At 34.4% G+C, this 15,234-nt stretch overlaps 1 protein-coding gene across 11 annotated transcripts in view; it reads right to left on the bottom strand.

Annotated features, from left to right (window-relative positions):
• The window catches only part of LOC123709320 (tight junction protein ZO-1-like), an 81,998-nt gene that overhangs the window by 5,774 nt on the left and 60,990 nt on the right, over window positions 1-15,234 (bottom strand). For 8 of the 11 annotated variants that reach the window (XR_006753716.1, XM_045660547.1, XM_045660554.1 and 5 more), the window contains 16 exons: window positions 14,443-14,509; window positions 13,823-13,973; window positions 12,918-13,050; window positions 11,925-12,068; window positions 10,316-10,488; window positions 9,656-9,827; window positions 9,105-9,321; window positions 8,274-8,454; window positions 6,394-6,615; window positions 5,955-6,111; window positions 5,317-5,435; window positions 4,777-4,914; window positions 3,453-3,565; window positions 3,175-3,285; window positions 1,440-1,577; window positions 121-238 (listed from right to left, as the gene is read on the bottom strand). Coding sequence is in view for 10 of the 11 variants with exons in the window: in XM_045660547.1 (XP_045516503.1) it covers window positions 121-238; window positions 1,440-1,577; window positions 3,175-3,285; window positions 3,453-3,565; window positions 4,777-4,914; window positions 5,317-5,435; window positions 5,955-6,111; window positions 6,394-6,615; window positions 8,274-8,454; window positions 9,105-9,321; window positions 9,656-9,827; window positions 10,316-10,488; window positions 11,925-12,068; window positions 12,918-13,050; window positions 13,823-13,973; window positions 14,443-14,509 (2,354 nt within the window). In the remaining variant the exon portion in view is untranslated. Of the gene's footprint in view, window positions 1-120; window positions 239-1,439; window positions 1,578-3,174; window positions 3,286-3,452; window positions 3,566-4,776; window positions 4,915-5,316; window positions 5,436-5,954; window positions 6,112-6,393; window positions 7,898-8,273; window positions 8,455-9,104; window positions 9,322-9,655; window positions 9,828-10,315; window positions 10,489-11,924; window positions 12,069-12,917; window positions 13,051-13,822; window positions 13,974-14,442; window positions 14,510-15,234 lie in introns of those variants that run through there. The other 3 variants (XM_045660548.1, XM_045660549.1, XM_045660556.1) reach the window with 3 other exon arrangements.

Here is a 15,234-nt window from a genome sequence, read left to right as displayed (position 1 = left end):
TGGAAAAATTAGTTTCAAGAACTATCGAATATTTTTTTATATGACATTTGACATTGCAAGACAATTGTGACTTGAACTTGAAAAAATCATAAATCTAAGATATTACAGTAGTGTACATACCCCATTCCTAGGCGGGTGATTATCCGGTGGCCGGTAATGTTTGGGTTTGGGCGGCGGCACTGGCTTATATGGCGGCGCACGCGCATAGTCAGCTTGAGATACAGAGTTTGTTCTTGCGCTAGTGAAGTGCAATTAACTAACTTAAGTCCAAAATAAACCACACAATTGACGTTCACCAGCATATTTTTTTTTTCATTTTTCAGTTAAAATTGCCGTGTGTGAATCGCATTATATATTCGTAAACATATGTCCCATTGTATACGTAGTAAAAATATAATATTGATACCACAAACAATATGACAAAAGATTTGACAAAATTATTAAAAAAATGTAATGCTATCTTACTACTAAGAGCAGTTTCTTCCAGACAACCCAGGCATCGATAAGCTAAAAAATTTAATTATGATTCAAGGAAAAAATTACAAAGAATTAAAAGTAAATGTATTTAGAATTTTTAATTAGAAGGTGTACTTGCTACGTAGCTTACACCTTACACTATGGTTAAAATAAATTTATAGCAAATCCAGCTTGGGACGCCCAAAACAGCACAGGTCACAGCCCATTCACATTAATTTTAGTGGGTACTTTGCCAGGCTTTGAGTAAGTTACAATGCTTATCAAAAGATTGAAGAAGTTATCAATCAATGAGTTACTCAATCAATTACTTTTAATCCTTTGAATTTTACTGTTGTTTATTAACACCCTAAGTTGTTGAATATTTACACTTTTATCTTATAATTTTTCCCGGGACTGGAAAATTTAATGAAAGTACGAACAATAATTACAAAAAAGCTGATATGCCAAGAAAAGGGGAGGCACTGAGCACATGTCGAAGCCTAAGCAATCTGTATAGCAGAAGAGCATATAGCAGGATGCCAAATAAAAGATGGTTGTAAGAAAGCGATAAAAATTTGGAAAAAGCTGGAGAAGGTCTTTTACCCGTGAAGGGGTTCCCATCGAAGGAAGTTAGTATGTAACAAATGTTAAAGTGTATATTGTTAACATTTGTAAAGATTAGAAATAAATTACAATAATTATTATAGTAGAAGACCCAAGATAGCGGAGACGCCAAGTCCACCTAACTTAGCTTAAGTTTATAATGTCCTTTTCTAGAAAAAAACAGAATAGACACTCCCCTGTTCACCTTCTTGGCCAGGGGTTCTGATACATAAAGAACAAACTTAATAGAATCGCATGCACATATGAAGATACTGTTTGTCGCCTCGAACTTAAAGTGTAAAATTAAAATGTAAAGTTATCTAATATATATCTAAAGATGAATAATGATAAGTTAATCAAATGTTAAAAGCAAGCGTTACCTGTACTTATTATGATCGTTAGTGGTGACGTTAGGCAGTGACGGGCCGCGTGCGTGAGTAGCTGTGTGAACCCCGTTCGGCAACGCACGCCGATAGTCGCTCGTACCATTCGGACCGTTTGGAACGTTCGGACCCCTACTGCGAGTTCCCATATTAATATTAAATAAATAGTGACTCAAGGCAAATTAAGAGATCGAAGCCTTGGGTGGGCCTTAGATATGTTTTCTTGATTATCTCTTAATGGCTATTAAGTCCTTCAATGTTTTGCTTTGGGTCAAGAAATTCGATATTTTCTTTACCGAACGATTCAGTACTTTTGTCCCTTAAAACAGTGAAATTTGTATTCCCATGGTGAATGAAAAGTACGTGTAGATTGCTGAGTCACTACTTTTTTAACGCAATTCATGTATTTGGCAAGATTTGTGGGATGCAGAAAAAATATACAATTAAACAATAAACAACTTTTGCTTTAGTAGATTAAATGATTCCAGTTTGACTTTTGCCCATTGTACTACAATAGTTTTAGAAATCTGAGGCCTGGACCTAAAAAGGTTGAAGCGCCATTGATTATTTTTTTTATTATTATATTATGTATCGTTAACATGTAAATGGAAGAGACTAGCCGCCCACGACACAGGAACTCTGTTTTTAAAACTAAATATCCTTTCTATTATGTACAGCTAACCTAAGTAAGTGACAACTTGGTAAGCGAGAAAACTATTAATATATAAGAGTGTCAACCGAGGCTCTTCATTTTGCCCTCCTGAGGTATTAGAAAACGTATAGTGACGAATAAGTGAGAAACATACTCTCACTCGCAAGTGTATAAGCGATAGTTAAACGCATTTAACTTTTCTATGCCGTTTATATGTGAGACAGACCCCGGCTGTGCCTCTGTAGAAACTTGGTTAATAAACATCTATAAGAGGAAAAAAAGAAAAGCTCTCAGTTATACAGGTTTGACCGTGTAATAATGTTTATTCGTTCTTTCATTACGTCAAAATCTTTTACCTCTGTTTAATACGAAAAATAGCTAGATGATTATTATTTACAACTTTATACAATTTGTTAATTTTGAATTATAACACTAAATGAGTTAACCCAAGCGCGTTAAATGATAATGTAATGCTATTTAATATACTGTGGAAGCAGTTGTTATAAGATTTACTTATGATATTAAAACTGAGAGACTTTGTAATAATCTAATTCTAAAATATTTTATGTTTGGTATATAGTCTATGCGGACAGAGAAGCCACGTGACGGTTATGGGAGCTAATATAATTTTTATTTAATGCGTTGTTTCATTTATTCCCTTTTTTACATAAAAGTATTTATTTCTAAAACACAAACATAGTGTTTAAATTTTTTTTAACCTACATATATAAAAATAGTTTGGTATCTGTGGCAGTGTTAACGCTGGCAACATTTCTTCGCTGTATTGCGATACTTAATCGTTGAGCGAGGAAAGCACCAGCTCTGGAGTCACCAGTACCATTTACCAGGCACCAACTTAAATCTTTAATAAGCGCCTCTGCACTTGAACGTCACGGCCCAAGAGTCTACTCCAAACAAGATCATATTAACAACATTAGTGTCGAACTATAAAGAAACAACAGTGTTGCCAACATAAAAACAGTGATTTAGCACTGCAGAGAGCTCAACTCCCATGACAATTCTCTTTCCGCACAGACTATTATGCTTCTTACTTATGTCAAACCTATTACATTTCTTTACCTGTACGTGTTATCTGGCGGTCGATAGTCTAGAGGATTATGCTCCAACGAGTTGGAGTTACGTTGCGGACTTTGTGTCATGCTGTTTGTGTTAGAAGGTGGTTCCATTTTGCTGCAAAATTCAAAGCTAATTTTCATTTTTGAACTACGACAAGTTTTGTAAATCAAAATATTTAATATCTTCCCATAAAACCCAACATACGGGGCGTCAATTTGAAGGTATGACGGTGCATAGTTGGCCGATATGTTATATTAACAAAGATATTAGTTAATACTTACATAGAGGGAGCCACTTTTAAGTCGTCAGGCGCGTTAGGAGGTAAACGCGAGCCCATACTGGTATTGTGTTGGTTGTTACTATTGTATTCATATGTTCCGTCATACGAAGTTTGCTGGAAGCAATAATATTATGTTCTAATGGATAAACCAATACGAAAACTAAAATATATTTCATATTATGAAACTTTAAATTACGTATGTCATACACGTATACTCTTTGAAAACTATTCTCAATAAATATTTATGTATTTTCTATTTTTACAGTAACTTAATACTAATGCATTTGAAAACTTCTATATATATATATATATAAAAATACTCGTGGCACAATGTTGGTTCCCATACACCTCCGAAACGGCTCGACCGATTCTTATGAAATTCAGTAAGTCTGAGAATCGGCTACTATCTATTTTTCTAACTCCTAAGTGATAAGTCCAGCCCAAACAATAATTTTTTTATTTTTTAAACAATTTTTTTTGTTTTTATTTTTTATGATATACATCATCATAAAAAAATAAAAAACCCACCCCTATTTTTTATTATAGTAGATAGGTTATTTTTATAAAACTAAAAAATTGGGTTATATATAAAATTGTCTGTAAAAATCTTCAAATTATTTATTTAACTTCCAAATACCTCAAACTGTTCAAGATTTTATTTAATTGTTAAACAATATACTATTATCTTTAATCATTTCGTCAAACTGTTACAGCTATACATGGCTTACTACTAAAACAATACAACATTATGTACCTTGTATTAAATTAAGATTTAGTTGTTACAACTTTACATTTTCACATATGTTCTCAGGCGTGTGCCTGACACATACCCACGCACACTCTTCTAACTCACTCACACACGCGTACATAGCCTCTCCGACTATCACACACACATACACACACACTCACATACACCGATACAACTTTATTTCTACTAACTTTTAACTAGTTGACTGCTTTGTTTTGTTTTTCTTTCCTTATTTAAAACGTTAAATTTGTTTGCCTACCCATATATGTATGTGCTTTTTGTTACCACTCAATATGACTTTGCTATGGAATGGAAGCCTGGTTATCCATATCACAAGTTCTTACCTAGTTTGGAAACCAGTCTCCCAATACCTTCTCAACTGTAATCTTATTTATTGCTGTAAATGTTATATGGAAGAAAATAAAAAAAATATAAATTATTGCAGTTCTATATTTAAATTTAGTTTTTTTTTTAATTATTGCTGTTCTAAATTTAAATTTAACAAAAATCTAATTATTGATATACATGGAAATTATTATGGTCTTTAACGTAATTTATATTAATAATTGTTAATTACCTGTTGTCGATGTCTATCAAGCGAGCCCTGTGTGGGCTGTATCACCATACTCGTAGGCCTCGCTGAGTACGTAGCGGTTTCATCGCCGCTGTTTTCTTTCGGGGGACCGAATAGACGCTCTTGCGCACTTGGCCGGCTCTTTAATTCAAAATATGTTTTTACACACATTTGTTTATACATTTCACAAGACTATATGTTAACCTATATTTATCGACTAAGGAATATCTAATACATATTGTTTTTACGGGAGTATTAAACATTTAACGAAACCTATAAATGAATCGCGAACTCGATTATTAATTACATTACCTATTTAAAAATATTTTGAAAAGTAATCTCAGTTCTTCGTCATATAACTACAAAGTATGCCATTATGTAGTTATCTTTTAGGTACTTAACTTTATCGAAGCACTTATATTTAAAACCCGTGTTTGATTTGTATAATAAAAACTTAAAGGTACATCAAAATTTACCAAATAACCACTTTTAAAAAAAATACAACAATTTAACACAATACGTCTAACAATAAGTATTACTTACAGTGGGATTATGTCTTAGTGAATGCGGAGGGCGACCGGGCGGCGGAGCAGGTAGCAAAACTCCACCCGCTGGACGCGTCACTTGCGACTGATTGGTAGTACGAGGTGGCAATTCGGGTACTGGAATACAAGTAAAAAGGTTGTCGAGAGGGGGAAAGTTGGACATGAAAGTGGTATTCAGTCCTTCATTCAACTATTCTATCAGAACTCCAATCTACTTAAAAATAGTTTACCGAGAACTGCGATTGTCCAAAGACGCGTAATTTATCAATTGCTTCGCATTGAATTTACAAGTGAATTGGATAATTGGTATCAACGAATCAATATATTAGCGATTTCTTTAGCTGATGTAATATTACTAAGAAATACAGAAGCAATTTAACCCCCAAAGGGTTAGTGCTCAAAGAAAATGAGTCAGAGAGAATAAAATTAGGAAAAAATATAGAACTTATTTTTTTCAACATAAATGCAATAAACGTATCTTTGGTACAGGTACCCTCAAAACCATATTCGTAAAAAAATCTATTTAATACCTAATATCGGATCAATACCGGAGTCGTTATCGGAACCTAAATAAAAAAAATATTCAATAGAAGCTAAGTGCTAGAAATAAAGGTTAGTAGATATAATAAATCTTACCAGTTCCATACAACGGCGAATGTGGCGGCGATTGTGACATCGGATTACATTGGTATGGCGGTGCTTCATTACTGGTCGGCATGTGAGTATGATTGACGCCGTTAGATTGACCATTTGTGTTTGACGCGAATCCATATTTGCTGTCGTAGCCACTTTGCTAGAAACAGAATTTCTTTTTTAGTATGCTTATTAAAACTTAAAACTCAGTTTGAATATGTTTATGCTCCAATAGATTTGAAGAACTTGAGGGTTGGGGCTTAGAAAGTTCCTTTGATACACAAACCAGGCAGGTAATACGTGCGTACCGATTGTCGTCAATTATAATCCCATAACAGGTAGTTGAGGGTAGAACCCGGATTTGTATTTATAATAATTTTGGTTATTTTTTGAGTACATACAATGATAAACTTACGAATAATGAATGAGCAGCGAATCTTACCGTATAAGGCGGAGGGACTGCGTCCACCATATGGCTTATGTCTTCATCACGATCCATGTTGTCCTGCGTTGTTGCTATGGAAGGATCAGATGACGACTTGACAAGCCTTGGCGCTGGTGGACTCACTTCCAAATCGCTTTCGGGACTAGACGCATACGACAGTCTGTTCTCCGTACTCGAAGACATTGAGAACAAGAAGTCATCAGATAACGGTTCTGGTCGCTGTGGCGCCATTTTGATATCCGCCATTTCGTGTCGCATCGAGGGTGGGTTATGGAATGGGGTGAGACAAGACAAATGAATGATTGTTCAAAAGGTAAGATACAAAATTCTTAGCTTCTGTGAATGATTAATGCGATTTCACACTAAAAATCAACATGCAAAATTATGTTAGATTCTTTGCAATATTTCTCTTAATTAATTTGGATGTTGATTTTTCCATCAAACGTGGTATATAACACTGGTGTTGGATATATTACATGTCTAACTAAAAATAACAATTAAACCATACAGGGGATTTACAAATAGCAACAAAATATACTTGGTAAATAAAAAAATATATCACAAAGGTAAAATAATGCAAGGCATATCTACAATGATTAGGTTATACAAGGTAGCGTAAACGATAAATATAAAGCACAATAAAAAGCGGAGATAATATGCTGAAATATTTACAAGCAAATCCAGAAAAGCCTTAGAGGTTACACAAGCGTCCCCAAAACCTCTACACATACCCCAAGTTCTGTTCTGATATTGGTTTAACATCTCTCTCTACTTCGATCTTATCCAGATTGTCTATGTCATCTAACTTTAAGGTCGGTAATGACAGGTTCTTAGACTTATTCAGAGACCTCTGAGATATTAAGGGAAGTGTTCGCGCTTCACTCACTCTAGTATTCATGAACGGTTTCTGATTGCATTTACAATTCGGTATTCTACAGATCTGCCGTACAGGCTTATCGAGAATTGGTTTAGGTATTTCCTTTTGCAAACGCGCCTTCCATTCTGGTACCTCATTCGATTTTTCTTTTTGGAAAAATGCTGAGGCTGGTCTAAACTGATCCGATAGTGGAAGGACTGACTTGGGTCTCTGCGGCCTATTGATGGGTAATTTCGAAGTTTCCAAAACACTATAAGGCCTGAGGTTCTGAGCCTTGAAGGCCTGGGGTTCGGGACTTAGGGTAGAGATTTGCAGGCGTCTCTGACGATATCTTTCATCGTAAGGGTAGCTGAATGTATGTCTATTTCTATTCGGGTTAGTTACACTGTACATGTTGTTAGGCATGCTTGGTGTTAATGTTTCCGAGTAGTAGTATGGAACTACATGATTTCTGTTAGCGTCATACAATTCGTGACGTTTGTTAGTCTCTGGTGAGAAAATGTTTGGTGAGCGGATGGGCTCCGGCGATTGGGGATAGTATTTGACAGGGTATGAAATAGGGTAAAAGGCTGGGTAAGGGGAAGGGGGAATGGGGAAGTAAATGTCCGACACCATTTCAACGTGCTACACGAGACAGACAGAACAGAAAGAATTTGGTTAATAGCGCCGATGTATGGTTGAAAAGACTGGGAAATAGATATTTCTAGTTGACTATTAAAATCCAAATCTTTTCAATGTGTTATAAAGTAATTTGAGCACATAAAATTTACCAAATGCACCCAACATCTTAAAGCGACCATCTCGAAGTAACTTTCTGTCGATACATAAATGCTATATATTTATTTAAACATATACACATACAATGCAAACAATATAGATTGACTCTTATATAATACCACCAGTTCACCACATGTACCGCTCATTTATATATAATATATTAATTAGTTTTCCTTCTAGAGATTAAATTAAATTTGAAGCTATTCCTATTTATAACACATACCTTGGTCTCCGAGACCCATAATTGCTGTTGCTGGGTTCTCTGAACCAGGTCACACAACTTGTTGTACCAAGTGTTAAGGTTCGCTTCGCTTAGGGTCACGGTGTGAGTGAAGACATGACCCCAAACCCGCTCCATGTGTTGGCATTGTTCTAGTAGCTTCTTTGAGGATTTATGGGCTGACCTAAAATTATTTATATGGCTCGTGAACGTATCACTTTCAAACATATTTTTTTTAATATTAAATTTGAAAGACTGTTATGTTTTTAAACGACTAAAAAAATAGGATGGAGGTGGTTATCAATGGTAACCTTACCTTTTATTTTATTTTTTGTTACAGGAGGCTCATTTGATGATAAGTGATAGACACTCGCACTGCCAGAAGGCTCGCGCCTAGACAAGCGCGCTGCCGGCCTTTTAAACGTACCAGGTTAAAAGGCCAGCAACGCAGTCGCGAACTCTCTGGCATTGAGAGTGTCATGTGATATTGTTCAATAATAAAAAGAATAATAAGAATTGGTACGCTCCCTTCTTCAAGGACCCAAGTGGAATTGGTTCGGAGGTGAGCAGCTGGATCCACATAGTGGTGGTGCGCGGCAGTAATTGCCTTAAGAAACGGTCAGTTGCGGAACGATGGACGTTAAGATCATATAGAATTTTGTATTCTACCATGACGTCCGATAATGACTCAGCTGCAGGTATTAGTCCTTACCTTACTATAAATTCTTACGCCTTAAAATGTTCAACGGTTTATTTAACCGTTTATTAATACAACGAGTTTTTTTTAATTAAAACTATATAGTACTTAGTAGTAAACTAAAAAAATAAACTTACTTAGGCAATCCCGATCGCAGTGTTTTGACGATATGTTTATTATCCGCCTTAAGGAAGATGACTATGGGATAAAACTGCGCATAGTTCAATCTGTCAACTGCGTTCGGCGTTATATCCAGTAGTGCGTGCTTTCCACGCTCCATTATAGATCGTATGCTGGATAACCGGATAATTCCGGATGACTTTGTCTTACTGTCTTCTAAGGTGCTATCCATTTCTAGGAAATAATTAATGAAATGAATATCAATAACTATGGTCAATGGTTCGACATTTTTTTTATTTTATTTAAGTTGTGGGATCCCCGGCTGTTCACAAGTATGTATGTTTAATTACATACAACACACCGTGACTTGATATTTGACCCAAAAATAATTGATGAGACATGCGATTGACATTTTTGTTGTAAAAAAAATTTATTAATTCCACGAAACGTTGTTGCTAACATAAAAAAACTTTACGGCGTTAAAATTCATACAAATTTCATCTTAAAAGCATAAACATATAATTTTTATACAAATAAATCAATTTCAAATATCATATCATTTACTTACTCGGCGATGCGAATTTATCAGGATTCTCAGTGAGCAATCTCTCTCTTGCGATATCAGCGGCCGCGCCCAAAATGATCACGGGTCTGACAAACCCTGGCTGCTTCAATACAACCCTTTCATATGCGGGGAATTTACTTATACTATCTGAGAGAACCACTTCGTCCCAGTGTTCCTGTAATATGTGTAACATTTGTATGTGTTTGATTTAGCGTTAGAACACCGGCTATGCACTATGGATTTTCTGTGTATGCGCATGTAATAATCGCTTATATGGTGAAGGAAATCATCGTGAGGAAATCGACTTTTGACTTTGGCTGATGTCCATTTTGTCTATATCACGAAATAAGCACAGAAATTTGAGGCCAAGGAATTTTTTGTACGTTTTTAGTCCAGATCATTATGAACTTCTAATAAATCTAAATTTACGTAATTGTATATTTTAAATAAATAGTTAAAAATAAAAATTGTGGGTGTCAAAGAAACGAAACTGGTTCTAGCAAATAAATTTAATTTAAGCACAACAAAAAATATATAATTCTGTTATTTATGTACATTATATATATTTAGATCCAGATTTGCATATTAATGGCAATATTGCCGTTGTCGACTCTTAAGTAAATGTATTTTGTATTGGCTTAAGTTATTAGATAAAATTCATACCTTCCCAAGACTCTTGCTGCGACGATGCGTAGATCTTCTCCTCCTGAAGAAGTTATGTTTGCCATCGTTGCCCGACATCTCTTTTTTCGTGGCGTTAAACTGAGCCGTTGCGAGCTCTTCAGCACGCGCCTTGTTAGGAATCGTGCCTTTTTGGACTTCTTGATTATTACGACCTGAGAAGGCATACGTGTTAACCTACTATCACACATTTAAACAAATTATTGAAGAGAATCTTCTTTTTCGGCGTATGTTACGCGTCACATTTTTCCGTTACGCACCATCTTTTTCTTGTCCCAACCATGGTTGATTCGAAGAGATTCGAAACCATTAATAACAATCACAATGATAGTAATAATTCTATTACAATAAATGAAATTCTATAATAATCTTAGTAGTAATAAGGTAAAATGAAATAATTGTATTATTTGTATTCATGTGTATGATAATAAAAGCCTTTTGTTAAACTTTATCTTATTTAACCAATTTCTGTAAAGTTGCATATAGTAGAACATTTTTCGAAAAATAAAACAACTTCTTACGTGTGTACACTAATACGTTACAATTATAGGATTTAATTAAAATGTATTTAATAATCAAAATAGTCCTTTTTTAATCAATTATGTATATTATCAATGAATATGCTAGTCTCACAGATTCAACACAAAAAAAAATCAATTCAACCACTTCAACTGAACAGATTATTATTTGTGCATCTAAAATGATTAAAATAATTAATAGAAAAAATAGCTTCAATTTGATATATAATTGATAAATGTATCGATATCATACCTGTTTACACCTGGCTGCGAAGAGGTGCGGCCAGGTGCGCGACGGCAATCGTGATTTTTTTAAAATATTTATGTAAATTGGCGTGATGAAGACGATATTTTAATTAAAAAACAAGTGAGCGAAATTTTATCCAAAAATTAATTAAAAATAATTTAAGTAAAAATACTAGTGGCCAATTTTTTTTAGGCAACTTGTTAAACTTGGCAAAGTAGTTAAATCAGAGAGTTAATTGAATCTCTAGACATTTAATTAAAGATCGATAGTCAGTCAAGTCGCTGGCATTTTGATTTAAATAAAGCAGCAATCGCTGCTCTCGAAAACGTTTAACTATCTGTCTGACTGAAAGCCAGCGTGTTGATTAACAATGTAAAACAAGACTCCGCCATGAATATATCATTTTCATATCATTTATTGTTATGTTGGTGTGATCGTGAATAACTGAGAGCTTGGAAATTCCGTGTTTGCTTATTGTAAATGGTTAGGTTAGTCTTGTTGCCTAGTAACGTTTAACAAACTCATTAAACGTTTCGTTCACTCACTCGTCTGACGGAACTTGAGCGACTTGATTAAACATCGATCTTTAATTAACTGTGTAGAGATTCAATAACCTAACCTAAATGATTTAACTACTTTACTGCGACACATATATTATGTTCTCCTAATTAAAAATAAACATAAACATTTGGTTTTTAGAAAATAACCGATGAACGCACTAATTCTGCAGCCGGCCCTTACTACCAAGCTATAAAATTACTAACATTAAGATAACTCTCAATCATATAACAATAAAAAGGGGTGTTATATATAAAAAAAAATATACCTATTCGATAAACCTGCCAAGCCCCTACAGTGCCATTGTGCAGCGTGTCCACGACGTGGAAGACGTCTCCACACCGGAACGACATCTCGCCATCAGTCGGTTCCGTGTAGTGGAAATGTGTCTTAATGTGGAATGAGTCACCAGCTGAAAAGAACTATACCCCTTACTCTCGACTCTTTACTTTGTGTAGATTTGTTTTTTTTATACAGAACTGGACACACGTTTGGCCATAACCTGATGTTAAGTGAGATGTAGTCTAGTGGAGTGCACGTCCAGGAGATCTATATCCCTATTTAAGTGCCGCTTTTCATTTTTCTATCTATGTGTTGCCGGGTAAGCTAGTATTATATACCATAAAAGTGACATTGGCAATGTTTCTTGTCTACGCTCTGTTAGCCTAATCTAAGAAATCTTAATTATAATTGAATTTGTATACTTTATTTATTAACTTTCGTATCGAGGCTAACAGATTAAACTATACACTAGCGACTCGCCCCGACTTTGAACGGCCAACTGTGACTCGGAAACCTTAATAAAATATACCTTGATCATTAATTATTCTAGATATAGTTCAAAACTCAATACATTTCGAGCAGTACTTTTTGATTTTATTGCGAACAGAGAAACTTTTTCTATATAATATAAAATTTAGGCATATACTGTCAGTGACTGTTTTTGTAGGCATCTACAAATTTTCTGTAGAACTCAATCATATATGTTTCAACGTTTGTAAGCAACAGTTTCGTACGTCAATTTTGCAAATTTGAACTCGAAAAACTATATATAGCATATACTCGGATTTTTAATTCCGTACAATTCTGACATTTCATAAGTGTTGCAACTAAAAAAGTTCTCCACCAAATAAGGGACAAATTTGACCCAATAAACAATTAATTGTTATATAATATAGCCTTTTTTATTGGTAAAATTATATGTAAAATCTGGTTCCCCTACAACCTCAATATCGCGATAAGCGATATTCAAATTACTCACGCATTTGTCCACTAACAACAGAGTTGTATTCTTCAGGCGAATGCTGCACGATGAGATCAATTCGGTCCTGCAGACTCAGCAGAAAGAGGACCGCTTCTTCGCGGGTCACACCCTTCATTTCCATATCGTTCACCTGTATTTTGATATATTTAAACAAAATTAGCCTTTATTGCGTATGTAAAAAGTATTTTTAGCCTGTCTTGAGTTCTGCAAAAATTTATAGACAGTTCTTTAGATTTAGTTAGATTACGTTGAATAAAAGTCTGAAAGTCTTAGGCTTTATTTATGTCAATCTTTACACCGAAAGTTAATATGTAGACCTTATCAAAATTAAAAACTTATAGATTTTCGTAACTTTGATATTGGCACGCGGCAAACACTTTTAATGGCTACGAAGACTTAATCATATGTGTAAGTGTGAGGCATGATAAAAGCGCAAATATTACTTAAAGGCGCCCTTATATTTAACCAAACTTTTAGCTTGCAAATTGTAAAAATAATATGTAAAAAAATGAGGAGATTTGTCGTTATATAGAATGTATGTAACGTAGTTAATTTAATTATTTTACATAATTTTAAATTTAAATTTTTCCGACGTTTCGCGTGCTTTACAGCGTGCGTGGTCACGGTGACTAAAGACAAAAGGTGTTGAATGTCAAAAGTATAACTTCTTTCAATGTATAAAAGCTATGTTAGCAATAGACAATACTATGATTAATACCTACCTTTTTAGGAGCTATATACTAATATCTGAAACCTTTTGTTACACCATACTGTACGATTTACCGGAATATATTTATAATTATTCTCCGTAAAATTCCGTCCTCCAGGTTCAAAATAAAATTCTCGAATTATACATAATAACGTAACATATTTTGCGATACATTTTTATTTATATAGATTACCTTGAGTATCTTATCAGCGGGCTGCAGGCCTTGCAAGGCGGCAGGACTGGCTGGCTGCACGCCTGACACAAACACGCCAGACCTATTCCCGCCACAAAGACGAAGACCCACTGATCCTTCCTTCTGGAAGCTTATTAGTCTCGGCTCAGTCCTAAAACAATACAATTGTTATGACATTTTGGAATCGTTGCATTATTTATTAATGAAAGATACATCTTTGCGTCTCGTTATATTTTTAAGGAAACTAGAGTTCATGCCAAAACGGTTACTTTTACCGTTCTACAGGTTACCGGAGACATATGTTATTTATTAAGCGTCTATAGGATAGAGTTATAATAATGAATACACACTATACTGCCGTTCACGGTCCGATCTAAACTGGTAATGTATTAGTAAATGAAAGATAACTACAAATTTATACTAACCGTAAGAGTTTCAAATTTAATAAAAAAAGCCAGAATCCCTATCATATACTAAGAATATTTCACCAGACCGAGATCGGACTGGGAACGGCATATAATGTTGATCAAGCCTTAAAGCAATTGACGTCAAGTTCCAGTTTAAAAAAATGCTTATATTAATTATAGTTGGTTTTAGTATTTCTTGTTAAATTAACTTACTGTGGTTTATTTCTTTGATTACTCATGCCATCTTCTTCGTAAAGCTGTCTTCGACTGCTGTAGTAATCTGTAAACAAATTAACAACTTTATTACGTATTGTTCAATAGCTTTTGTTTTTATACGAACCGTATTCTAAAATCAAAATATCTATCTATCTACATAAATGTATGTAAAATTTATTTGACAGAGACGTACGAGTAATATAACTAAGTTATAAACAATGTAATCAAATATTTTTAACCACCTATATACATATAAAAAATAATAAAAGGATAATTAGAACAAATTAAAAGTTTAGTCCGTGTGGCAGTGTACCTATAACGCTGGCAGCATTTCCTCGCTGTTGCGATACTTTTTTGTCGACGAAAGCACCTGGAATCACCGGTACTATGTACCAGGCACCAACTTAAATTTGATATAAGTACCTGTGCACTTGAAGCGCACAGCCCAAGAGTCACTACTCCAGAGGGAACAAAATCGAAGTTGGAAGAAAAAAAGAAAAACTACTATATATAAAAATAAATAAAGATATAAACTCCACAAAAAGACAAGATAAAAACACAAAATAACTTAAAATTTTAACTTAATGTAGTTATGAACTTCATTAAAAAAAAGAAATTGCTCTTAATTTACTGCCGGGCGCAGGCGTCGCTCTATAAACGGTCATGCTCTTTTTACTTTTATTTACAAAATCTGCATGGTTGAATGATGTAATGGTTAACAATCCCTATCACATTTTAAAGTAGTTTATTATTGTAATAGAAATTAATAAGTAAAGCAAACGTTTCACC

The sequence above is a fragment of the Pieris brassicae genome, chromosome 5, assembly GCF_905147105.1.
Source record: "Pieris brassicae chromosome 5, ilPieBrab1.1, whole genome shotgun sequence".
NCBI lineage: Eukaryota > Metazoa > Arthropoda > Insecta > Lepidoptera > Pieridae > Pieris > Pieris brassicae.
This window is presented reverse-complemented; position numbering and strand designations above follow the sequence as displayed.